This window comes from Rhinolophus ferrumequinum, chromosome 20, assembly GCF_004115265.2.
Source record: "Rhinolophus ferrumequinum isolate MPI-CBG mRhiFer1 chromosome 20, mRhiFer1_v1.p, whole genome shotgun sequence".
Taxonomy (NCBI): domain Eukaryota; kingdom Metazoa; phylum Chordata; class Mammalia; order Chiroptera; family Rhinolophidae; genus Rhinolophus; species Rhinolophus ferrumequinum.
In genome coordinates, this window is record NC_046303.1 from 9,967,333 (window position 1) to 9,984,193 (window position 16,861).

Below are 16,861 nucleotides of genomic sequence, written 5' to 3' on the forward strand. Positions count from 1 at the left end.
TACCTTCTATCTGGGGGTATTATAAACTGAACTGTGTCCTTTCAAACTTCATAGGTTGAGGCTCTAGCCCCCAATGTGACTATATTTGGAGATAGGGCCTTTAAAGAGGTGATTGAGGTCACATGAGGTCATAGGGTGGGGCCCTAAGCCAAAAGGACTGATGTCCTTACAAGGGGAGGGAGAGACACACCAAGAGTATGCACACACAGAGGAAAAGGCCATGTGAGGTCACAGAGAAGTGGCGGCCATCTGCAAGCCACCAGGAGAAAGGCTGCAGGAGAAACCAAACCTGCCAGCACCTCAATCTTGGATTTCTAGCCTCCAGAACTGTGAGAAAATAAGGTCCCATTGTTTAGGCCACCCAGCCTGTGGTATTTTATTACGGCAGCCCTCGCAGACTAAGACAGGGGTGAGGGGTGAAATAAAAGTATTAAACGATGGAACCCTATGGTAAGTATCTACTAGCCATATGCCCAGAGACTGGGGAGCACAGAGGAGAGAGGGCCAGGAGTGCGAGGAGGACCAGGGAGTGCTTTGTAGAACACCATTGGAACTGGGTCTTCAGAAATTAGTGGTAAGTTTACCACCAGCCAAAGACTGACCTGACCCTGTAAGCCAAGGAAACTATTTAAATGCACAGAAGCTTGCAAAGCGTGTATTTGCAAAGCATGTGTACTTGGAAAATAGTGAGTAATTCAGTATCAGTAAAGGATCTTCAGGAAGGAAGTGCAGCTAGAATGATAATGTGCGTCTGTTTAGTAAAGAACATTGCAATTCAGGCTTAGGACCCACTTAATGTGGGGGGTGACAGGGAGCCGTAGAATCTTTTCAAGCAGGGAAGACGTACCCACATCCTTATTTTTTCAAAGAAACTCATACTCATGGAAAAGCATCAAGTCATTGCTGATGTACACAGATTTAACTACAAGAATATTCACTAAATAATTATTTACTATACTAAAATCAGATAGAGTATGTATATTTGACAACAGGGGGCGGATAATGTAGCTATTAAAATAATATTTAATATTTAATAAAGCAATAATGATATAATTAAAGTTTTTAAAGTGGGTTATAAGGTAATAGATACAGAATGATCCACTGTAATAAAATAAAAATATATACATGCAAATAAAAAAGATGGGAAGAATATGTATACACATATACACAGAATACATATGTATATACACATACATAAATGTATATAGAGTAGATTTTGTATCTATTTCAGGGTGGTTAGATTATTAGTAATTTTTAATTTTCTTTTTTATCTGAATTTTCAAAATTTCTACAAAGAACATGTTTTATCTGCTAAAAGAAATGAGTTATTTTTAACAATGTTATTGCAATATAATTCACATATTATATAATTCAGACTTTTGAAATATATATATTCAATGGTTTTTAGTATATTCACAGAGTTCTGCAACCATCACTACAGTCTAATTTTAGAAAACTTTTCCCGTCCGAAAGGAAACCCCATACCCATTAGCTATCATTACCACTTTTCCACCCCGCCCCGCCCCACCCCACCCCGCCCCGCCCCGCCCCGCCCCGCCCCGCCCCGCCCCACCCCACCCCACCCCACCCCACCCCACCCCACCCCGCCCCACCCCTAGGCAAACACTAATACACTCTGTCCCTATGAATATGCCTACTCTAGACATTTTATATGAAGGGAATCATATAATATGTGGTCTTTTGGACAGCTTCTTTCACTTGGCATAGTGTGTTCAAGGTTCAGCCGCGCTGTAGTTCTTTGGACTGCTAAAGTATCTTCCACTGTATGGATAGATCACTTGTATTTATCCGTGCGTCAGCTGATGAGTATTTGGAATGCCTCCCCCTTTTGGCTATAATTCTGCTACGAACATTCATAAGTTCTCTTTTATGGTAGTACTAAAAATAAAGGAGAATTCTTAATACAAGGAGGCTATTGGTAGGTCGTTTTACTAGTCTGAATAGGAAATGAAGGTGTTAAGCAAGGTAATAGCAGTGTGGATAGCACAAGAGATATATTTAGGAGGTACCATCATCAGGTCTTGGTGACTAACTGAACAAGGTGAGTAAAGGAAACAGCGAGTCAAAGTCGTCTCTGAGGTTCCTGGCCTGGGCACTGGGTAATACCCACTGAGATCAGACCCACGGGAGAGGAGTTTCACTCTGGCATGTGGAATTGGAGAGGCCTGTGGTGTACTGTGGGAAACATGTGAAAGCTGGAAGGGAGGCCAGACAGAAAGGTACAATTCAGGTGGCAGTCGGATGAGACTGTCCAGGAAAGGATGAAGTCAGAAGACCAACAGTCAAGAGACAGAAAAAGGAACAAGAAGCCACAAAGCAGACTGGAAAGGACAGGCCTGAGGGGACAGGAACAGTTTCCAATAATGAAAGAGGAGCCAAGGCATGAGAATGTTCTAAGAAGGAAATGGTCTCACTGTAAAACTGCAGAGCAGCCAAGTGGGTTGCAGGCCCAGGGTTCCCCAGATTCAGCAATTATGAAGTCACTCACGAGAAGGAGAAGAAATTCCTCAGAGATCAATAATAACTTGTGTTTGGCCTACGTTCAGAGAGGGGACACAGAGACGGGAAGGAGGCAGAATCTATAATAAACTCGCTGCACACATTTCTACAAAGAATCCTGTGAAGGACGTGGGTTCATTTATCAGAACTGAAATACAAACAAGCCGCATAAACACACGGTCATTTCCCTTGAATAACTTATTTCCTGTCGGGAACAAAAAGCCATTAATCTTCCTGATTTATAAAAGTGGTCCTTGTTTCTTTCTCACTACCATTTCTGATACAATTATAGTTGTTTTCTTGTTGCCACTTTCTACCACGGTCCCTTTTTACACGTTCTAAACGTTATTTGTACTAAAATATACACAATTTATGGAAAGGGAAGAGTAGGAAGGTGCCCACACGCCACTGGTCCCTCTGCCACCCAGGAGAATTACCATTAACACACACCTTGGTTTACACCTCTCTGCTGACTGACTTAGAAGGGCCTAGCCTGCCTCCAGATCTGTGGATCCACCTCTCGCTCCTTCTGGGTTTTTGTGATTTCATTGTTTTCCATTTCAATCTCTTATCCATTTGAAATGTACTGTGGTATATGGTAGGGCTCGGGAACCTGGGTTTTTTCTTCCAATCGTTTGCCAGTCAGTTCCCAGAACCATTTCTTAACTAATTCATCTTGTTCTCCACTGCTTTGAAATAAGAGGTCTGAGTTCAGAGTTGCACATCTAAATTTTTACATATACAACTGGTGGGGTGAGGGTGGATTCTCCTACTTATAGAAGTTTTAATGATCCCAACTATGGTTAGAAAAGCAAAAGCATGGCACAAAGACCTTCACTCAAAAACGAATTGGCCACTTATAAAATTAGTCTCTCCTCAGTATCTTTCTTTCGCCTTTAACACTAGATGAATCTCCCCTACCACCAACTTTTTTTATTTATTTGTTTATTTATTTATTGGGGTGACAATTGTTAGTAAAATTACATAGATTTCAGGTGTGCAATTCTGTATTACATCATCTATAAATTACATTGTGTGTTCACCACCCAGAGTTAGTTCTCCTTCCATCACCGTATATTTGATCCCCCTTACCCTCACCTCCCACCCCCCAACCCACTTACCCTCTGGTAACCACTAAATTATGTTCCCCAGATTAATTTTTCAAGTTTTGATATTAGTTCATCTCTCATTGACTGTTTAAAATTGGTGCAAATACGGCATAAATTGGTTGCAGAAGGAAATTACAAATCTTGAAAGTGATGCAAGACTTAATGTAGTGAAAGTGTGATTGGAGAGCTGTTTGTGTCGCATATGAGGACACTGGCCAGTGGGAATCTGGGCGTCAGTCCAGTTAACAATGAAGAGAAGAAAATTGACAAGAATGATGATAGATGCTTCTGAAGAACATGACTTGCATATCAAAGGGCTAAGGAAGACTTCTAGGAAAATGAATGGTGCCTTGGGGTATTTTTTTTTCCTAAAAAGGAAACTCTTTGTAAAGGTGTCTGAACAGTCAAATTTTAAGCATGTATCATCCATCACACCAGAACCAAAGCAAAAACAAAAACAAGAATCCTGCATAATTCTTTCACGGTTGTCTCTAAGAATTAGAACATAACTGTAGGGATAACATAAATTTCGGCAAAGATATGATAAAATAAATTTACTGTAAATCTTGATTTTACTTATTTTTCAAATAAATCTTTCATTTTACCAATGAAAACAATGAAAGGTTGGCCCTAATTTTTGGGTAGTCTTTTTCTGATACCAAATAGTCTCAAACCTTCCATACTTTAGTCAATTCTGAACTTTCTAGTTTATGCACCACGCTCTTTTTATAATTGCAGCATTGCAATTTACTGTCACTTTACAACACATATTCTGAAAAGGCAAATCTGACACTTTTCTTTTTAAAAATGTCCTGTCTCATATTTTTCACTCTTCTAACTATAGAATCCTTTTATTAAGTTCTCACAGGTACCTTTGAGATTTTACATTAGTATTTATAATTATTATTATAATAATAGAAGCTCATATTTAGTGAGAATTTGCTATGTGCCAGGCCCCTGCTAAGCATTTTCCACATACGACTGTATTTAATTTGGCCAACAACTCTGTGGTCAAGAACCATTATTATCCCTATTTATAGTTGAGAAAACTGCGAAGTAGACGAGAGATAAGAATGCCAAATGACTTATCAAGCATCTACGTGAGACCTCAGAGAACTAAATTTAAATTCTGTTGAAAAGGAGAGGAGGTCCAAGATGGCAGATTAGAATTAAAAAAATTAAAAAATAAAATTCTGTTGAAATGGGTTATTTAGAAGTAGCCTCAAAATAACATCCAACCCTTAAGGCAAAAAGGTCATTAACTCATTTAAAATATTAAAAATTGGGCATTTTAAATACATATCTCTCCAAAGGATAGAATAGATACCTCATCCAGATTTATACTCTCTATATTCTCCTACCCACTTAACAGAGCAAAGAAGCACAAAATACTAATTCTTGGGTGGTCCACACCACATCTCAAAATAAGTTTTCTAACCATATTTGCTAAAAGGCTCATCTTACTTATCAAACCTTCTTTGCTTCCTTTTCCCCACCTCTTGGCTTCCTTTTGGCCCTGGAGTCCGGTTGTGCCAAAGATAATACAGCTGAAGCTATGGCCCATTATGGCGTCTGACTCATTTGATCGCATTGAGAGGCTATTCACTGGAGGCACTTGCTCGGCCTGGACTGTCTGTAAGCCCCTTTCCTTGCCCAGCATGCTCTGCCTGCTCTGCTGCGGGTCCCATACCACTGGCTCTCCAAGCTTCCATCTGATGGGCCACCACTAATCCATACCACCTCTTGGTGGGCAAAGCAATGTTGAATCTCCAAGTATTGGGAGTTAGACCCATCCAAATATATATTAAGTTTTGCATATGTGCTTGAGACATTCAAGTCTGAGCTGTAATGAGGGCCATTGAAATATTTTTTGTCCTAAGCACTGAGGCCACAGAAGGAAGCCACTGGCAATCTAACAAATCTCAGCCTCCAGCATCTGCAGGATCGAAGTGGGTAACAAACACGTAAGAGAACGCCAGCTGGGCCACTGCCACCACGCACGTTCAGATTTGTAAAAAACACCACCTGATGGCCCCCTGTGACTCCTGCTCTAAGGGCAGAATGCATACAGCTGAGATTAGGAAAAAAGACATTTAGCAAAAATGCAATATTCCCAGCAGAAAGATGCGACTACTCGAGCTGCAGATAAGACACACACAAGTTTGATGCTTCTGCAATAAAAAGAATTCACCCAAAAAGTTTAGGCTACATCCTGATAGAGACTCTGAAGGTTGATCAAGGTGGGCAGGAGGGAGGTGAGGATGAGAGCTCCCTCAGGGAATTCCATGCGGGAAAGATTGTTCAAACTCAGGACGATGGTGTCATCGTGGCCTTTGCTGGAGCAAAGAAAGACACGCCAAAGTGCTGGGCTCATAAAGTCAGGAGGCTAGAAAAGACCAAGGGGTTTTTATGCAAAGATATTCATCCATCTGCAATTTAATAGGGAACATGGTAAAATGACACACACTCCCACCCTAAGCACTAAGCACAAGCACTAAGTCGCCTCAGCCTGCCAGGCCTCGGTTACCTCAGCTGTTCAGTGAGGTGGGTGAACCATGATGGTTTCTGAGCTCCTGCCCAGTTATTAAAAAAGGATCGTGTCTGTGAAAAATACTTGACGCTTCAGGAAGCCACTTTGCCTTCATGTCTCCTGAAACAGCTATCATAGCTAAACTAGCATGGCCAATTGCACAACTATTGGCTCGAAGCGGAAATAACTCACAGCCTTTCGTATTATCTCTGTGGTAATGATATCGTGTCACCTATGGAGATAATGAAAATTAAGCACAAAACGAAGATAAATCTTATTAAAGAAAAGAGACTGCATGAAACTATTTCTGCCCTCTTCCTTCCACTCTGCTAGACCAGTTGAAGGGATAAGAAGCCAGACCCAGAAGAGCTGACACAGGAGGAAGCCAGGCTAGAAATGTATTTGTACCGTTGTGGTCTGCGTGGTCTGCAGGGAAGCACAGTGAGCTAGAAGATTTGGCTTCTAGACCTAACCCTTCCAGTAACCATGGAACTCTGGGCAAGATATGTAGCTTTTCCTAACTCATTTTTCTATTTGTAAAACAGCAAAAACTCTACATGTTTCTCCTACCTCAAAAATGTGCTCAATACAGAAATAAGTGTGTGAAAAATTTGAACTGTAGGGAGGAAAGGTACAATAGGCAATAATGGGGCAAGTCGATGACAAAGAACACCGATTTAATGGTTTAAACGAACTCAGTCATGATTAGATGGGGGCCAGTGCGAGGGAGCCTCACTCACACAGAGTTGAAAACGGGGTCATCCGTAAGTAACAGCAAGCGGTTATGACAGTGACCGTGAAGCACAAATGTGTACAGCCTCAACCTACCCAGTGGAATGAACTTGGCTAGACTGGACACGGAAGGCAGACATGGCTTACAGACTCCTGGTTTATCAAAAAATACATACTCTGTCTTCCTTCATTTCTTTCTCTCTCCCTTCCTTCCTTCTCTTCCTCCTTTTCTCTGCCCCTTCCTTCTGTACATTCAAAAATGTTTGCATTGAGGGCTTACACAGACACAGCCCTCAAGTTGCTTCCAAATGTAGTTACTTAAACAAATGATGGAAGTTCCAAAATCAGTCAATGTGACGAGGGGAACATGTGCTTTCTCAGGTGTCTGGGTCTTTCCTCACAGCATCGCCCCAGGACACCGAATGGCTGTCCCCAAAGAAGCTCCAACAGGGACATGCGGAAGATATGGCCCAGACACACCAGCCAATCGGGAGCCAATTGCCATCCCTCTAACTTTTCTCTTTTATACATGTGTCCTCCTCCCTCAAGTCTCCATTGTTTTTCCAGTTCGCAAGGAAGGATGGAGTGCCCTATACTGACTGCCGATTACAGAGAATATTTTTTCATTTACTGTCGCCTTGAGCCTAAATATTTATTTCTTAGGAAAATAATCCTGTAGTAGTGGACAGAGTCGGACGAGCAGAGGTCGAAGGACCAGTCAGGAGGATGGTGACAAGGGCAAGATGAAGAGGGACTAAATGAAGACAAACTATTAGAACAGTTTCTATGTGGGAAGGTATTTCTATTCTGAAATGCCACATTCCAAATACTCTCTTGAAATAAAAGTTAGATTCTATTGGTGTATAATTAAGATAAAAAAATTTGAAACCAGGGAATGTAGGATCCCATGACCCCAAACCAGCTAGTTCCCCGCCCCCCCCACCATCCCACGGAATTCAAAGGCTAAATTATAATATATCTGTAACAATGGTAAATTACAGCTTGAATTTTTGCATGTGTCTCTGTTCCAAGCATTGTACTAGGTGCTTTACAAACGTCTAAGGCCCTGGCAAAAGGGAGGCATTATTATATCCACTTTCAAAAGGAAACTAAGATTCTGGAAAGTTAACTCACATACCCCGGGTCATATAAGCACAGAGGTAGGACCCAAACACGGGTCTGTCTGCCTCCAGAGTCTGTGCTTATTAGATTACGCTATACTGTCTCCACGTTTATCTTTTTAAGTTTTCGCTTGCATTCCTTTTCACTTCTAGGAACGCCGATTGAGCGGGGGAAAGGAAGAAACAGGAAGAGCATCAGCCTGGAGAGGGGGAGGGGCACAAAAGGCATGTAAGAAGGGAGAAGAGAAAAGCACGCCACTTCCCGTACCATGGTCCTTGCTTCAGGAGGAAATAGATGCTGCAGCGGCTGCGTTTAATACATTCATTGACTTGATGCTCCTTCCTGCTGCCGTAAGGAGAGAAACTTACATGAGGGAAGAGAGCGTTGGGAGCTGCTGCTGTAAGGGAAAGAGTGCAGCACCACTGATGGCTCAGCCCTTCCGGCTATGACAAGGCTGCTGACCTGGATGCCACAGCCACCACTGACCACCCGGCCCATACGTGCCTCAGCCCTGAAGCCTGCTCCCATCTCCTGATCCCGTCTTTTTCTCTGTCTCTTCCCCCTTATTCCGATGACCACAATGCAAGCAAACAGCAGAAGGGATGGGACTCATCTGGAGAACATTAGCTGCGTGGATTATGCTATTTTCAGCTATGAAATATGGTATCGCGAGATCACATTGAGTTTTATTCTCTAAGCCACTTTTTTTTTTTGGTTAGGAGCACAACAAAATGGATTATATATTTAAAAGCAGAGGAAGGAAAAGAGGCATAACATTCTAGAAATGTCTAGCAAGCAAATACCCCAAGAATATTTATCCAAATGGTTACCTTGGGATATCTGAGGGGAAACGTGAAAGCAATTTTCTTGGCTATCATCACTTTAATATGAAATCCAAACCCCAAATACAACCACAGGCACATTCCTTTGATTTGGGGAAAGTGCAGTTGTGCTTGGGTAGCGTGGACGAAGCCCTTACCTGGCATGACCATGGTTGGCGGGGCCGCGGCATCGGTGCTAAGGCAGAGACGCCCACCTTTGGCCAACCTCTCGCACAGCAAGGTGATGTGTTTCTTCAGCCGGCTGGTGTCTTTGGGTAGGTGCAGCTGGCTGCTGAGGTTCAAAGCCTGCTCCTTCGAACTCTTCGACAGGCAGGTCTTCAAGAGGTGGGAGAGAGCAGCATCCACCGTTTCTTCCCAGCCCTGGATGCAAAAGCCAATTTTGAAATATATGCAAAGATGACAAATGAGCAAAGCAGACACTTTACTGTTAACTAAGTTATAAGATCATGAGTGTTTCTGTCCAAGTGTTGGGGGATTTGTTAAGAGCTTGGCGTCTGGGATATTCCAGATCAGTCTGGTTTTGAATTCTAGCTCTGCCAGCTGTTTGACCTTGAGCACGTTATTTAATTCCTCTTAGCCTCATCCTCATCTACAAATGGGAATACTAATACCTGGTTTCCCCGAAAATAAGACCTAGCTGTACAACTAGCTCTAATGCATCTTTTGGAGCAAAAATTATTATATGACAGGTCTTATATCATATTAGATGAGACCCAGTCTTATAGTAAAATAAGACCAGGCCTTATATTATTTTTGCTCCAAAAGATGCATTAGAGTTCATTGTCTGGCTAGGTCTTATTTTCGGGGAAATATTTTCGGTAGTCTGGACGTCCAAGAGCTGGGGTGATTACATCAGACGGTATATGAGAAGTGCTTCGTCCTGAGCCAGGCATGAGCAATCAGTAACAACAATATCATCGCCGGTGTGGGTATGTCTGCTGATCTGGATGGGTGGGAAAGCTGTCAGGATTCATTTTGTCTTATCTTTCTGCTGAAGGGAAACAGCTCAGCGCAGGGACGACCTCTGGAACCCTGGGGAAAACTGGAATGGAGAAAAAGCCTGCTGTGTCTCTCAGCTACTGGTCCCACAGCTTTGGGGTCACAGGCAGAAGTCAGAGGAGATTATTTCAGGAGGGATTTTGTGAGATGCAAGCCTATCTAGTCCCACTTTAATGCTCAGGTGACACAAAGAAAGGAAGTGGGAGATTTAGCCCACTTTTGCCGGGGCCAGTGTGGCTGTGCTGCAGCAAAGACCCCAGTGAAGGCTGGAATTCTCGGAATCCTGGTGCTGGGTGGGGGCCTCGGCACTGTCAGGGGGCCACCGGCGCCGGCAGGATTGGCAAGAGTCGGCACCATCCTCAGGTAACAACAGGACAAGGAGCAGGCGGGGTCAGCTCATGAGCTCCCCCTGGGGATCCCCAGGAGGTCCCAGACATAACTGGGCAAGATTTTATGGGGTCTGGAGGTGCTAAGCAGCACACTTGGGGAGCATGAGCGCAATCTGGGTATCATCACCCATGTGACTCCGTCTGTACCCAGAGACTGGGAAGACCTAGGGCACCACGGGCCTGACAATCAAAGTGAAATTACAAAGGAAGACAACGAATGAACTGATTCTCATAGAATAATGCCCAACTGTCCAAGCCCCTTACATAAAAGGTGAGAAACCTGAGACTTAGAAAGAAGGAGCCCCTGGGAGACTTACTGTTAGTACCACCCCATCCTCAGCCTTCGCAGTCGAGCCACCTTTCAAATATGCAAATCGGATTAGGTTGCTCCTAACACCAAGCGCTTGTCTAGCACTTAAAGCTCTTTCTGCTCCAGCTGCTGCTCCATTTGATTCTCTTCTTTATCCCCCTGCACCCACTCTCTCACCCAGGCTTCTGCACATGCTCGGCTCTCCCGCTGCAGTATCTGTACCTGGCCAACTCCCACTTACCACTCAGCTCAGGCACTGCCGTCCAGGGAGGGCACTCGGGGCTTTGCGGCCTCACGCACACAGCGCCATCGCAGCACTGCTCACGCTGTGCTGTGGTCACTGCCTGCAGGTGTGGTTCCCATCACACTGCCTGGAGATCTCTGCACCCCCAGCACTGGGCTTAGTAAACAGGATGGCCCAGAAATGTGTTTGCTGGACAGACGGATGGAGGGAGAGCTATAGGACCAGGATCTCAGAGTTGGGAGGACGTTGGAGATCTTTAGTCCAGACTGGTGGGATTTGACCAGGATCCTTTGTACAACAGCAGCCATCTGCCTAGGCATGGCTGTCTGCACAATCCAGAATCACTACTTTTGGAGGCAGCTAATTACTTTCAGGGACATGTGTAACCAGCAAAAAGCTATTCCTATACTGAGCCAAAATTTGCCCCTCTGGCCCCTGTTCTGCCCTCCAGAGTCATGCAGAATAAATCGAACCTCTCTTCTACATGACAGCCCTTTATATCTGTGAAGACAGCAATTCTGTTCCCTCTCCTCCAGAATAAACATCCCAGTTCCTCCAGCTCTTCCTTATATAAACACGGTTTCAAGTTTTCTCTCTATCCTAACCACTTGTCTTTGAATAAGCTCCAATGAGAAACACTTAAAAATTTATACAACTAACTAGAGAACCCCAAACTGACCCCGAGATACCAGGCTAGGGATAGGACCGCAGGACACAGCTGTCCCTCCCATGTCCTGGGAACTCTCCCAGCCAGCCTGGCCTCTGGGCGCCTCTGCTCTCTTGGCAGCTGCACCACACACAACTCACAACGAGCAGCAAACAGATGACTAACCCCAGACCTTCTCCACACTCACCACACGTCTTCCTTCTAGGCTTATGCAGCTGGTTCTTTAGATCAAAGTGCAGACTCTATATACTTGTATATCCACTAGAGGACTTCCCACCGCTTGCCAAAATCAGGATTTTTTTTACACTAGTGACCCATTACAGATGCCACTAAGCAAATTAGGAAACAAATTAATTATTTTAGATTGATTTTGAAAATCCTTTCAAGAGATGTCAAAAACTATAAAAACAGCTTCCTACCCCAAACCATTAAAGAATAATAAACCACTAGTTACTACAAAGATATCTCTATACAACTATCAAAGTCTAACCTAGACAAATATCTAAAATTGAATTTGTATTTCAATAATAATGAGAAGAGGTAAATTAAGACAAAATAGTAACCCAAATGTTATTGGATAGGACATATTTTCAAGTTGCTTTTGGAGCCACTGACGAAGACATCTGGTGTATAAGGAGGAAAGACCCTTTGTATACAATTTGGCACTTGTGTGCTCTGTGGTCACTTCAGCATTAAAACAGTCCCTACTATTTTACAGACTATTCATCTAAGCAAACTACTGTTTTCCTAAGTACGTTACAGTAGCATATTAGATAATTTAAGTAGATATGGCATTTAGTTAACATAGAGGTACTACAGAATTTCCTTTCCTACTGCCAACTTGCAGATCAAATAAAAAACCATGTCATGTTTAGGTATTTGGCAGGAATATTTCTTTAATATAATGAGGCATGAGGCCAATACTTCAGAAAGATTGCCACTAAAATACAGGATTATTTGGAGGGCTTGACTTGCTACTTAAGCTCAAATATGACAATGAAAAGGAATGTTTATGAGACAAAAGAAGAGCCTTTGAAATGAGAGTTTCGTTAAATAAAAATGCAATGTGATAATTCACTGGTCACACCATAGCATACTTACCTGATGAAATGTGTAACAAAACTATGTGGAAATCTAGAAACTCAAGTGTGAGAAGTATCTTAAAGATTAGCTATTTCAATCACCTAAAACCTCTTTGACAGAGTTTAGCCGCCATACAAGTAGAAAGCACAAGGTTGCTTCAAATCAACCTAGTTTGATCCTACTTTTTTTTCAATGTTTGCATTCATTCACTTACTTATTTAATCATTAGTTACTTAGGTTACAGGACATAAAGGACCAATTTGACTGGTTTACTTATATGTAAGTTAAACAATCATTTCTTTAAAAAAAATTTTTGAATTTATTTTTCAATTACAATTGACATATTATATTAGCTTCAGGTGTACAACATAGTGATGAGACATTTATATACGTTAGGAAGTGTGTGATTCTCTTTTTTTAAGCTTATGTTTTGCATTTGACCTGTACTCCCATTCTGACCCCAACACTTTAGATAAGGGAACACAAAGTAGATTACTAGAATTATCTTGAAGCTTGATCCTGGACAGTGTATTCAGTTTTAAAACAAAACAAAACAAAACATTAATAATGTCCCACAGAGCCAAGCACCTTGACTAAGCATTAAAGTTTGCTTCAGGCAAAAGTTTCCAGTCAAGTGTTCTATTCAGTAGCAACTTAAAAAAAAAAGAAAACAAAAATTAAGACTGGAAAATCAAATTGATAATGAAGGGTCGGTCCAGAGGAAAGCTGCTTCTGGGGATGGTGAATTAGATACTTTGGAGGAATTATCCCACTGAAACTAACTAGGAAAGTATATAAAAATCATTTCTTTGAAGGTACCGGAAAGCTAACAACACAGTGATTGCCAGGTCCAAATCCAGGGGACAATGGACGCCCAAGAAAGTGAGTTCTGAGTTCAACGCTGTTTTCCCCCTGAGGTCTTTAGCGACCTCCCCTGACATGCAGCCCTGATCCCTCACTATTCACCATCACACACTTATACTTGCTTATTTACCTTCATGGAAGAGGCAGCATGGGTCACGAAAAGTGCCTTGGATTAGAAGTCAGAAGACCTAGGTTGAATTGTGGCACTTTTTCTTATAAGCTATATGTCTCTAGAAAAATTATTTAGCTCTCTGGGTCTCAGTTTCCTCATGAGTTAAAAACCAAAAAAAATAATTTCCCTTGCCAGGTGCTTGTAGATTTAATGAGACATAATTCCATGCTGTTTCTCTTACTTGTAAGATTCCCTCTAAAACTTTATCTTTTCTGGGGTGGTCCCCATGAATAATAACAGCAGCAGAAATAACAGCTACAATAGCAGCAAGAGTAAAAACTGTTTAGGATCTCATGTGTTAGAAAATGTGCTGAGGATTTTATAAATATTATTTTGGCTAATTCTTTTTTCTTTTCTTTAAAGATTTTTATTAAAAGATAGTTGACATACAATATTATATTAGTTTCAGGGGCACACCATACTTACTCAATATTTATATACCTAAAGAAGTGATCATGATAAGTCCAGCAACCATCTGACACTGTACCATGCAATCACAATATTATGGACTACATTTCCTCCCTATGCTGCATGTTACATCCCCATGACTTACTTATTTTACACCTCGAAATCTGAACCTGTTATTTCCCTTCACCTTTTTTCCCCACTTTTAAAATTTTTCAATTACAGTTGACATTCAACATCATTTTATATTAATTTCAGTGTACAGCATAGTGATTAGACATTTATATAATTTAAGAAGTGAGCCACCTGACTAGTCTAGCATTCACCTGGCACTATATATAGTTATTACCATATCACTGACTATATTCCTAATGCTTTACTTTACATCCCCATGACTATTTTGTAACTACCAATTTGTACTTCTTAATACCTTCCCCCTTTTCACCTGCATCCCCAAACCCCCTCTCATCTGGCAACCATCAAAATATTCTCTGTATCTATGAGTTTGTTTCTGTTTTGTTTGTTTCTTTTGTTCTTTAGATCTAATTCTTACTATTAGCCTAAGAGGTAGGTATTATAACTTTCAACTAAGGTGCCAGATATAAAGTATTTCACCACAAATGACACAATTATTAAAAGTGGGAGCTGTGATGGGACCCAGGACTACATGGTTCTAAACCCCACGCTCTGGACCACTACACCGCAGAGAACTTCTTTCCACTTCATATATGCGTCTTCCCATCCAATGTCATCAGATCATCTTAGGCTCCTCTTATTGAACCGGGCTTTAGAAAATATCATATGAGGTCTTCCCCAGAAAAGTTATGGTCACAATTGACATAATTCACAAAACCAAAATTTAAATTAGCTTCTTTGTCCAAGTGAATAATCTGCATATAATTAAATGAGATTTTACTACATAATCAAATAGCACTATGATCTGTGCCAGTTTAGATAGGTCAGACTTTAGAAAGAGTTCACCAAAGCTTTCAGCACCTGCATAGGCTACTGAAAGTGATATCTACGAATGGCTCTGGGACACCATGTCCCCTGAAAACATAACTCTGATGAATCTGAGTTACAGATGCTCATTTCAGGGACTCATTATTGAGAATACCTGCAGAAACCACACCTGGTACGGAACCATAATACACACGGGGATCACAGCCTCCCCAAGTACCCACATATGAGACGAAGTCTGGGGAAAACTTCCCTAAAGTTAGGACAAGAAAAGAACCATGTGAATAAACTAAAGACATCCACTGACAAGGCTGTGTTCTTAACAATCTCAAAGAACAAGGAGTAACCAAACTCGGAGGGGGGGGGAAATGCCTAAAAATACATGAAACCAGTCATTTAAGTGAAATTAGTAAAGCAAAGAGTCATAACAGAAGAATGACAGCAATTCCGTATTTCCTTGCAAGGCAAAAGCTCAGTGTTTTCCAGGATGTAAGACAAGAAGGTACAGACTGAAGAAACGCATGTTTTGTTACTGAGGTCCATGCACAGAGGTTACTATCCTTGGCCAAGCAATACAACTGAAGTAGGAAAAACTGCCAAATTCCTGGAATATGTGATTGATTAATTAATGCATCACGCAGGGCTACTGTTAAAGCAGTAAACATCAATTTGCCTAAAATTTTCTGCTAACTCTGAACAGAAGCTGCTTAACTTCCAGAAACATATGATTCAACTGAGGGGAAAAAAACACACACACAAAAAAAAACAAAGCTTTGAGCTTAGTCAAGAAGGAAAATTTTGAGAATGGATATCAGAGACTCAGGAAAAAAGATCACAAAGGCAAAAGTAACCGGCTTTAAAAAAATTTTTTTTAAAATTAAAGTTTATCGGGGCGACAATTGTTAGTAAAGTTACATAGATTTCAGGTGTACAATTCTGTAATACATCATCTGTGTATCACATTGTGTGTTCACCACCCAGAGTCAGTTCTCTTTCCATCACCATATATTAGACCCCATTTACCCTCTTCTAGAGCCCCCCCTTACCCTCTGGTAACCCCTAAACTATTGTTTATGTCTATGAGTTTTTGTTCCTTCATTTGTTTGTCTTGTTCTTTTGTTGCTTTCAGTTTTATATACCACATATCAGTGAAACCATATGGTTCTCTGCTTTTTCTGTCTGACTTATTTCGCTTAGCATTATAATCTCAAGATTCATCCATGTTGTCACAAATGGTCCTATTTCATCTTTTCTTACCGCCGAATAGTATTCCACTGTGTATATATACCACAACTTCTTTATCCACTCATCTATTGAAGGACATTTTGGTTGTTTCCATGTCTTGGCCACCGTAATAAAGCTGCAATGAACATTGGAACACGCATGTCTTTATGGATGAATGTTTTCAGATTTTTTTGCGTAGATACCCAGGAGCGGGATTGCTGGGTTACAGGCTCCTAAATGCTGCATCAAGAGAGCTCCTCCCGGCACACAGGATGACACTACGTGGGAAACCTTAGGTAGCGCTGACCTGTGGTTCACAGGTAAGAGAACTGAACATTGAATATGAAGAATTTTCAGGAATACCTTATCCAATTTATGTGGCCTATTTGTTTCTGCTTACTCAGGTACAAGAGTAATATACAAACATTATGTCTAAATAAGTCAAAAAGAGCTCTTTCAATAACGATTAAAACCTTTAAGTAATTAAAAAACATTACGTCATTGTTTAGTTGGCAGTTTTTTTCCCTAAGTGGTCCTTAAAATAATGCTGTGCCTTACAATAGACGGCATCTTATTGTTGAAATACAGTGATACAGGGACAGCTGCCGATTGTTGGACGGCTCCGATGACCAGCAGCACATCAGCACTTTATGTACAATTAGTCCTCACAAGAACCTTCAGAGGGACGT

At 41.5% G+C, this 16,861-nt stretch overlaps 1 protein-coding gene across 3 annotated transcripts in view; it reads right to left on the bottom strand.

Moving 5' to 3' along the window:
• The window catches only part of BBS9 (Bardet-Biedl syndrome 9), a 364,058-nt gene that overhangs the window by 49,385 nt on the left and 297,812 nt on the right, over positions 1-16,861 (bottom strand). For all 3 annotated transcript variants that reach the window (XM_033088825.1, XM_033088826.1, XM_033088827.1), the window contains one exon: positions 8,993-9,215. In XM_033088825.1, coding sequence (XP_032944716.1) covers positions 8,993-9,215 — 223 coding nt within the window. The remainder of the gene's footprint in view (positions 1-8,992; positions 9,216-16,861) is intronic.